The 10,680-nt window shown below is 39.1% G+C and overlaps 1 protein-coding gene and 1 long non-coding RNA gene across 5 annotated transcripts in view; one reads left to right on the top strand and one right to left on the bottom strand.

Moving 5' to 3' along the window:
* The window catches only part of LOC103022874 (metal transporter CNNM4), a 52,353-nt gene extending 47,507 nt beyond the window's left edge, over positions 1–4,846 (bottom strand). The window contains exon 1 of the mRNA XM_022667306.2: positions 3,370–4,846. Within this exon, the coding sequence (XP_022523027.2) occupies positions 3,370–4,807 (1,438 nt within the window). The 5' untranslated portion in view covers positions 4,808–4,846. The remainder of the gene's footprint in view (positions 1–3,369) is intronic.
* A 1,067-nt stretch (positions 4,847–5,913) lies between these two features.
* Positions 5,914–9,146, top strand: LOC111193743 (uncharacterized). 4 transcript variants are annotated; one of them, XR_007428881.1, is made up of 6 exons: positions 5,914–6,204; positions 7,203–7,353; positions 7,822–7,888; positions 8,385–8,505; positions 8,616–8,726; positions 8,857–9,146. It is a non-coding gene; the product is annotated as an uncharacterized LOC111193743 (long non-coding RNA). The 4 variants fall into 4 exon arrangements; XR_007428882.1 differs by lacking the exon at positions 5,914–6,204 and having other exon boundaries at positions 6,889–7,353; positions 7,822–7,896; XR_007428880.1 differs by lacking the exon at positions 5,914–6,204 and having other exon boundaries at positions 6,892–7,353; positions 8,366–8,505.
* The last annotated feature ends 1,534 nt before the right edge of the window (positions 9,147–10,680 follow it).

A 10,680-nucleotide genomic window follows, 5' to 3' on the forward strand; every position in this document is an offset into this window, starting at 1 on the left:
CATTCATTATGCATTACTCATTATGAAAAGGCAAAAAGCAGATGGTGGTTTGAAAGAGAATGAAGTGCTGGATTGATGAATGAATGCAACCACAACAAACATGAAGCCAGTAACCCTGGGATACACTAGGCTTCTCATTTTGTCAAAGCATCATTCAACCTGAGGTCACGTGCTGCCGGCACAGAGTGAGACCGGGCGAGCTGGCTGCCGCTGCCACACTGTACGCATGGGGAAGACCAGCCAGGATGCCACTGGCAGGTGTAGAGCACAGGGCCGAAGCCTATTGACTGTAAACTGCTGCCCTTTGTTCACATATAATGGACTTAACCTCTTTAGTGTAAGCCATGCTTGGCTGCAAAGAAACAAAAGCAGACAAATAGCAGACTAAACAGACGGGAGAGGTTATTGAGGAAGATGATGCACTGCTGGAATGCACTGCTGTATGACTTCACTGTTACTCGTTTTCTTATTATGGTGAGCACTTCTTGACTAAAATAGTGTCAAACTCATGTAAAATTTAGCTAAACAGTTGATTAGGGGTGTGCCATATCGTATCAGAAGCAATAATATTGCCATCATTTATGAATACAGCAAAAATTTATCAGAAATACCCAGAAATATGGTGATTATTTTAGGGCTATATGGGCCATTTAACAAAAATTACACTGTTCTCAATTTATATCTCTCCAATTTTATTTATTTTACTTCAATCCTGGATATATGGAGTGCATTATTAGTATCATGACATGCTGGACCACTGACTTCTAGGCCTACAATAATTGCAATATCGATTTATCGTACAATAAATGAACATGACCTCAATCATTTTTGATAATCGTGATATCTATCATCTATTGTGTTTATTTAAATATTTTAGCCAGTCGTGCTTCAATAACTGGGGCTCCATACACACCGTGTGGACTAAAGTAGGTGAAGAAACAAGTATATAATTTCCAAACGAATTATGATAAATGGTTAATTCAAATAATTCATAAAATTACAAAAATATTGTGTATAGCAATAATTTCTGGGATGATATATCGTCCACAAAAAATTCTTATTGTCTTATTAAAATCTCAAGTAAACGTGCGTCATATTATATCATATGCAACAATATCGCCAAATAAAGTTTTATTTTAATCAGTCATTAATTTTGCTTAAGTTTTGTATTCCTGAAATTATATGTTTTATTTAATTAATATTGTGTTTTTAAAGTCATACCTTGCACCCCTACAGTTGATATTTAATAAGGAGAGAAATATAGAGAAATTTTGTATTAAAAACGTATTACACTGCCATGCCAAAAGTAATTGGACAAGAACTAGTAGTGTTGAGTTCCATTACTTCCATCCCAAATCACACAGAAGCTTTATAAAAAAAAACCTGTAGGATATGCATGTGGGAGTCTTCTGCACTGAATGTGGACGTACGTGTGGACGTATGTGTGGACGTACACGTGGACAATTCTTGCCAGATGCCGTTGGTCACGATCATTAAATTCACTATGCTGCCCACAGTGGACATAACTTAAAAAAACAGAATATCCGATCCAACTATTAACTCACATCGCCTTGCCATGTGCATGCTGGCCAGCATTCAACCTCCCTTACAAGAAGACACCTCACAACTTCTACATGATCACTTCTCAAGTCTACATGATCAATTTACATCTACTTGCAGCTATCCCATGACTTCTGACATCAGTATATTTCTATATAATGCAAATTCCTGTCAAGATAGTCGTAATTTAGAGCTTTTATAAATATTCACATACTGGCATTGACACTGGAAGATATATGTACATAAAAAATATAAGCTAACAACTGCCAGACTGATCCATCTCTAATCCTTATGTAGTATTTATATTTCCTTTCCTTCAGTGCACAACAGTTATGCTTTATATTGATATTGGCCTTCGTCATACTGATACTGCAGAAAGGCTGTAATAAAAACAAGCCCTTCCACTAAACAATAAACGAATCAGTAGTATTACTGATTATGTGGCTATTATAATTACTATTATCAATCTTTATTACTTCTTTATTGCTATAACTACTATTACTATGCATTTCAATGATTATTTCAGTACAACACCAGTAAGTGGTGTTAAGACTACGTTATACCATTATTAATTATTGTATAAGTGGCTTGGACCAAAAAAAAAAGGATAGAACCCCTTATGAGTCTTAGACCATCCCAGAGTAGTTAAGTTCCTTTAGCTTTGAATGAGTGTTATATCCAACATCAGTTAACAAAATGTGTGATACAAATAAATTTGACCTGACTAGAGATTAAACAAGCTTGGTGAGATTCATTGTTAATATGATGTTAGTAATATGCTTAACTTAAAGCAGCAGTCCTTACATATTGAGCTAGGAGTGGGCAATATTATATCGTATACAATATATCGTGACACAGAAATATCATGATATTAAAAATCCATATTGTGATAATAGGGCTGTTCTGTCTTAAAAGTATTCTATTATTTACTGTGAAACTTTAATGTCTTAATTGTATAATTGTTTTAGTTTGCAGTTTATATGCATGCACTAAATATTCTGCAATATTATTTGCTGCATTATATTATTTTATGCTATATTATTTATTTTGCCACATTATGATTATTCTGTTAAACTATTATACTATATTCCTGAAATGAATGAATTGTTTTAGTTTTCCTATATCGCCAAGTATATCGTTATCGCAAAAATACCCTGAAATATCGTGATATTATTTTAGAGCCATATCGCCCACCCCTATATTAAGCTTTAAGATTTATGGTATCAGTGTGCTGTTTTAACGAACCCTGTAATCTCTAATATATTATTAATCTAAAAACAGAGTGGTCTGGTAGGTTTTGGAAGGATTTGTGTATACTTATGTCACACATACAGCTTTTAAAGAAGATCCAGTATAATTTGCTGGTTACTTTTGCTGCAATTACACTTTCTCAATCCCCACATGCCCAAAACCTACAGACTGTTACTTTAAATTTCATTCATATTGATTAGACCTGATGAAACTGATCAGTGTTAAGTCTTTATGATAGGAGATACTTTAAGAGGCCTTAGACTAATGCTTCTTTGTGCAAGTGCCTCTCAAACCAGTCCTCATAATTTCCATGTTTGCTCAGTTCATGACATACATATATATAGACAGAGCAAAACTGTGGACCATCTGGATGGACCTGAGGACAAGTCTGAGTTGCCTGAACCCAAAACAAACATCTGATTTGAATCATTGCTTATGTACAATCTATCTACAATACCTTCAGAAAAACCTTCCTGTTCAGAGTAAAAAAACTACTAGTGCACCCTCTTCAACCTGCACCAACAACCCCACACCAGACCCTGTGCCGTGCCAACACACCTTTCTTGAACTCCTCCAACATGGAGTCCAACTTGGTGTCATGGAAAACAAAGTGGACCGGATGGTTGTAGAACTTGGTGATGGTCTTGAGGGTGGTGCAGTCGTCAGGATCCACGAAGGCCAGGTCTTTCACAAACAGGACATCCACAATGTTAGTCCTGTCATCCTCGAAGACGGGGATGCGAGTGTACCCGCTCTCCATGATCTCGGACATGGTGTTGAAGTCCAGCACAGCATCACTGTGGATCATGAAGCAGTTGCTGAGAGGGGTCATGACATCCTCTACTGTCTTAGTCCTGAGCTCCAGGGCTCCCTGGATCATGTTGAGCTCCTCTTTCACCAAATCATTGTACGGCTCGGTCACCTTCAGCATCTCCACCAGCTTCTCACGGTTGTAGACGGTGCCCATCTCCTGGCCCAGGACGCAGTCCAGCAGCTTGCTGACTGGGTAGGACATGGGGAAGGTCAACAGCATGAAGAACTTAGTGAGCAGGATGGTGTTGGCACCCACCGCCAAGCCGTGGCGAGAGCAGAGGGCTTGGGGCACAATCTCGCCGAAGATGACGATGCCAATGGTGGAGGCCACCACCGCGCCCACACCTGAGCCTATGAGGTCATCCAGGAGGATGGTGAGGGTGGTATTGACCAGGACGTTGCCTAGAAGGAGGGAGCAGAGCAGGTAGTTCCCTTCCCTGCGGATGGGCTCGATCTTGCGGGCATACTTTTTCTCCTTGTCGGTGCCACAGCTCTGCACAATGCGCAGCTCCATTGGGTCCAGTGCCATCAGGCCCAGGTTCAAGCCACTGAACATACCTGACAGCACCAGCAGGCCACAGATCAGAATCACCTGGAGCCACAGAGGCAGCAGTGACTTCTTCTCCTCCACCACACGCAGCTTGCCATCCTGCTCGCCCAGCAGATGCCACCTACCATCCCTCTGGCTCCTCGTGCACATGCCATAGTCCCTCTGCTTCTCGCTTTTACGCAGCAGCTTCACTTTTACGCGCAGCACCGCAGAGGTGCCCAGCTTACTCACGTTCATGCTGCCCCGCACGGTGATGTCTTTGGTGACATCGTCGCAGGTGCCGTTCAGCGCATCCTCACCTCCTCCACCTCCACCTCCACCTGCACCACCTCCACCTGCGTCCCCGCCCAGATCCACGAACCTCACCTGCGCCCGGGTGTCGTTGCTCAGGTGCAGCCCGTAGAAGCGAAGGGACACGCTGCTCTCCTCGGTCACCTGGATCACGCCGTCCTCGGTGGTCGTGAACGGCTTGTCGCTGCCCTCCAGCCGCACGCCCAGGATGCGGGGCTCTCCGCCCGCGTCCCCGGATCCCCCCGCGCCCGCTCCCCTCTCCGCTGCGCCCGCGCAGACCCCGCAAACCGCCAACACCACCATAGCCAGCGCGCTCCCCTTCCCGCACCATCCTGTCGCCATGTTTGTTGTCCACACGCGCACTGACACACGCGTGCGCACGCTCGCTCGCTCCCTCCTCGCTCTAGCTGCTAGGCGGGGGGCTGACGTCACCTCTACTCATTCCTCTGCACTGAACGACTCGCCCCTACATTAGCATGCAGCCAATAAGAGCAAGGGACACGCCTAGTTCATTTTAATACAGCCAATGAGAAACTGAGGTGGGATTCTCATGGCCGAACACGAATCAGATTGCGATTTCGAGAGACGGCCCCTGCCTCCAGCTTTTGAAGAAAGTTTTTTAAGGGCGACTGGGAGTAATTATTTTTGTTTTAAGGTGGACTGGAACAGATACTTTTGTCTACCGCTCATTTAGCGTTTATTTATTGCAGAAACTTTATAACATTCGCACTAATTATGGTATTTATGGTTATCTTATGTAGTTCAAATACGTGTTTTTTAGGTATGTAATATATAAAGATATTTAAATATTTATAAATACGTTAATATTTAATTAATATAAACTTTAACTGCAAATTCAGATACTCATCCATATTCAACTCGGCAATTTTAAACATGAATTTTCAATGTTCAATATTAATATTGCATATACAGCTCTGGAAAAAAAATAAGAGACCACTTTAAAATTATGTGTTTCTTTGATTTGACCAAATTGAAAACTCCTGGAATATAATCAAGAGGAAGATGGATGATCACGAGTCATCAAACCAAACTGAACTGCTTGAATTTTTGCACCAGGAGTCGCATAAAGTCATCCAAAAGCAGTGTGTAAGACTGGTGGAGGAGAACATGATGCCAAGATGCATGAAAACTGTGATTAAAAATCAGCGTTATTCCACCAAATATTGATTTCTGAACTTTTAAAACTTTATGAGTATAAACTTGTTTTCTTTGCATTAATTGAGGTCTGAAAGCTCTGCATTTTGTTGTTGTTATTTCAACCATTTCTCATTTGAAAAAAGATGTTGCATATTCATTATAACAGACAGCTCTTCATTTTTACTACACACCACATTAATTTAATAGTATTGGTGCCCTCTAGTGGTGCAGGGAGAGCTTTTCCATTGTAAACCTATACTAAAGACATGCAGACTATGAGAGGAGCCGCTCGCTGCAGCCTGTAGGAAGGCGGAGTTGGACATCCAACCCCGCCCACATCCAACTCCGCCCATGTCCAACTCCGCCTTACGTCTAAAGCAACACCCACCTTACGTCCGTCACGAACGCCTACATTTACTCCCGGTAAACAGGAATTGTAGCCGAGAAAGCAGCTAAAGCATCTATCTGATTTATATCTCCGGTTATGGCGATAAGTACAAATATTGAGTTATTTTTTAAGTTAACAGAGCTATTTTTATAATGTCCTCTTGTTTTTCTATATTATATTTTATGAATAAACGGTGAGTCGTTGATACGCACATGAAGGTTCTACATCGGCGCGTGTACCATGTGGTTTGTTTGCTTCTAGCTAGTCATATTGCCGTTTTTTTTTGATGGATTCTAATGCAGAATTGCACCCAGTCTTGTCTAATTCAAACTTTAGTTATCTTACCTTCTGTTTTATGGGCTAAAATGCTACCAATTAATGGTATCACAGATAAACTCTCATAGCTAGTAGTGAGCTAGGCATCAGTTTTGTTTTTAAGGCATAGCTAGGGGTTATAGTCAGCTAACCTAAAAAACTGTTTAAACTGTCTATACAAGAAGTTAATTGGCTAACAAGATAGCAAGATAATCTAACTAACTCAAATTGGTTCAAAGTCTTAGTCATACAAATAAATATTTGAAGATATCAATGCTTAATCCTCCTATTTAATTTGTCAGGAATAGCAATGGTATTCCCGGGTTAATTTGACCTGGTTCATTTTTAATTATCCAAAATATTTCTGAAACCAAAATAATCCTAACCAGAAGAGTAAATATTTAATAACTAACTCCATTGCTGATTGTTGTATCAACATTTAGTACAATAGTGTACAATAGAGGTAATAGTTCAATTAGGATAATTCACTTGTTTTTACATTTTAAAAAATCTTACTTTTTTTTTGTTTTACTACTTTGTTACTTTTAAACAACCAACACAATATTTTTACATATAAATGAAACATAACATTACAATTTCGTTTTAGTTTTAGTTTTTGCAGGGGGTTGTTGCAAATATGAAATTAACCATTTTCATGTTATATGTTAATTATACAAATAAAGGCAAGCTGAAGACGTTTCATACAGAAAAAATACTTTTACTATCTTACTAAATGGATCAATTTGACCCGTAACGTAACAGGAGGGTTAAGTCGATGCACATTTATTACCTTTGTACTGAATGTAGTTACAATTAATGTGCACCGATATAGTAATTGTAAGCTCATGTTGTGTTTTGTTGCTTTCTGTTTTACAGCATCCAACACATGTCCAGGCCACTCCTGACCCTTCACGGTTTGGCCAGTGTGGTGTTTTCAAATGCCCCTGCTTCAGTTTTGACACTGACCAGCGATTTAATAACAGCCTACATCTACAAAACCATATCAAACAAGCAGTCGAGAATAACGGTATGGGGAAGTATTTCTTTAAACAGAGAGAGAGATATTGATTTTATTGGCTATAACAAATAAACATGTAAATGTAATATCTTGAATCAACAAATGCACTTACATCTTACACTCAATTGATGGGCATAATGAGTTGAAGAATATTAATATTTATAGGCTTAATTGCATGTTGTGTGCATTTTGGTCTTACAGTTTCCTTCATCTCTAAACTGCACACCTACAGCACACTTTTGTGTCTATTGCAGCCATACAATACTATGCAAAGACCAGTTCAGACATCATGTATCTCTGTGCAGCAGTGCAACCAAGACCATTATAGCAGAAGTGTTTAATCCACAGACTGTTGCTACTTCTGATGCACGTCCAGCTCCCCCTCTGCCAGCTACTCCTGATACACCTTCTCCCAGTTCTGGTCTTGCTTCCTCTGTGCATGGTATTAATTATATTAATTATTATATTTTCTCTCAGGAAAGTTCAGCGTGTTGAACGTGTGACTGATGAAGGAGATAGAATGGGCAACGTCTCCTTTGAACAGGTGTAAGGGTGTGGATGTGTGTTTTTTATTTCGGGTTAATTTAACTGGGCCATTTAAAATGTTTTACTGTTGTGGTTTGTTTTCAAAAGTCTGAATTGGGCTGAAAAGATAAGTTGACATTATTTGAAATTTCAACTTGACCTAGTGTTGACTAGTCATTTCAAGGGCATTTGAAGCCCATAAGCTATTGGAGAGCTATCATTTTAAAGGGATAGAAAAGCAGAGAGCTGTTTTGTTACGTTAAGGCAGAGATTAGTCAACAGAATGACGCTGACTACAGTCTTCAGGCAAAAATGCTAGCCATTCCTACAGTAATCAGAGATTGGGGATATGATTGAAATAATAAGTGCCAACTCAGATTAATAGAATACCAAAATAGTAATTGGTTGCAGCCTTAGAATGTTATCTGGTCATTTTTTTCAATTACTATAATTTTCATGAATCAAAATCTACATGCTTCTATAATGTTTTTCACAGATGCCCCTTATTCTCATAGATACAGTTCTGGAAGAGGGTGACAAAGCTTTTTTAAAGCTGTCACTGGTTTGTCGTCTCTTCCGGGACATTGTTTGGACAACAATCATTCCGGGCCCGGGCACATTTCGAGTGGCTTGACAGTAAGCATGATATTTCAGTACAGTTAAGATGTTTGTTTTCCCTTAGAAAAGGAATTACACTCATTGATTTTGAAATCATTTTAAAATTCTTGATTTTTTTAAACCTACAGGTGTAGTGCCATGAAAACATCACAGTGCTGCATGTAAAGACGAGTTTCGCAGGATGTACGAACTGCAGTGCTGCCAGAACTGTCAAGAAACTTATAAAGACTACATACTGGGTATGTTTGTTCTAAATAAATTTTGATAATTTTTTCCTGAGGTCAGAAATTGGTAAGTCAATATATTTAAGGTATTGGGGCTTGAGAGATTGTTACTTTGTGAAAGTGTGTGCTTTTACTTATATTACAGGCTACGTTGGGCATGGGAGACGAGGGGAGCTTGTGGCATTTTACAGCGAAAACGAGCACCCTGGATTCTGCAGCCAGCTTCATGAGTGGCTGGGTGTGTGAGTGGCTGGGTGTGTGAGTGGCTGGGTGTGTGAGTGGCTGGGTGTGTGAGTGGCTGGGTGTGTGAGTGGCTGGGTGTTGCATTTTTAAATAAAGACTTCTGTATTTGTTTGACCAAAGCATGTAACCAAACATTTTAAAGGCTAGTGTGCCAATAAATGCCAATAAAGATATTGTATTAGCTTGGACAAAGTGTTTGTAAATGGAGTTAATTTCCCTGGGAACTACTGTCAGCCATACAAAAATTGGGAGAGGAGAAGCAGGAGAGGGATATCATTATTATTATTATTATTATTATTATTATTATTATTATTATTATTATTATTGACAAAATAGCTATGCATACATATGATATTTTAATTTCTGAATCCACAGCATTTGATATATTGTACTCTATCGTTATACACTATCCAGCATACCATTATTACCACCTGCTTGTTTCTGCTTCTATTATTCTTTTTTTTAGCTCCAATTAGCATCTAGGACACTTTAGTTGCATAATGGTTTACTGGTGTATAATATACAATAGGTATAAAACACTGTTCACTCTATTAGACACTTCTACCAACAGCTGCTTTACATTGTGAGTGAAAAGTCAGAGACAGAATCTTTAAATCTGTTGCTGCACAGTTTGTTGCAAATCTGCAAATTCTTCATCAGTGCCCATGGGATGGTGCCTACTTGATGCTGAATACAGGACGCTGCCCACATGATGCTGGTTGATGGAGCATTTCCTGTCCAGTAGTGACAATGAGGTGTTTAAATTCTCCAGAGGCACTACTTTGTCGGATCCACTCATACCAACACAGCTCTTAACACCACTATGTCAGTGTCACTGTAGTGTTGTGAATAACCAACAAGCCACATAATAGCTGCTCTGTGGTGGTCCTAAATTGTATGCTATACAGTGCAGCTGTGTCATTCTCATCTGTAATATTTTCAGCACCCTGTTGACAGTGAAGATGCAGAATTACTTCTAATATCATTATTATATATTAGCTATGCCTATGACACAAATAGCCTTCCCCCTGCTGAGTGGTGATAAGAAGCACTGTCTATCTGTAATATGAAGTATAGAGCATTACAGTACAGAGAACAGGTGTGATCTAACAATCAAACACTTTAATAATCAGATGCACCCTTTGACCAGCCTCTACCAGTGCAAAGCCATGATTGATAATGTGCTCTTTATTTCATATGGAACATAACCAAAAACTGTATATCGTAAGTTTTAACTTTATATAATAAGTAAATAATGATTCCTATGATAGCTAATCAATAATTCTGGAGATATTTACCAGTCTAAAATAAATTTATAAAATCTACACACTCTGGCAACTAGTTTAACAAATTTAAATGTAAGGATTAATGCAGTGAAATAATGGCTTACTCTGCTGGTGAGTGGGACAGATTAATGTATAATGTATTGTGATATACAGGACAGAGGCAATTGATCTTTTGGAAACAGCAAATCGTTGTATGCAATTATTTGCTTATTGTATAAAATAAAGGAGAAATGGCACACGTGATGAAAAAGAAGAGCAAGAGTTCCCTCTGTTACACAGAATGAGTTACCAGCCTCATAAACCACAAGTTAGCAGCATGCCATATAAGAAAAACAATAAAATCATACACTTTTAAGTTCACATGATTCCTTATGTATTACTTTATTTACAATGTTAAACCAAAAATGAATGAGAAAGTGTTTCCAAACTTTTGGCTGGTA

This window comes from Astyanax mexicanus, chromosome 22, assembly GCF_023375975.1.
Source record: "Astyanax mexicanus isolate ESR-SI-001 chromosome 22, AstMex3_surface, whole genome shotgun sequence".
Taxonomy (NCBI): Eukaryota; Metazoa; Chordata; class Actinopteri; order Characiformes; family Acestrorhamphidae; genus Astyanax; species Astyanax mexicanus.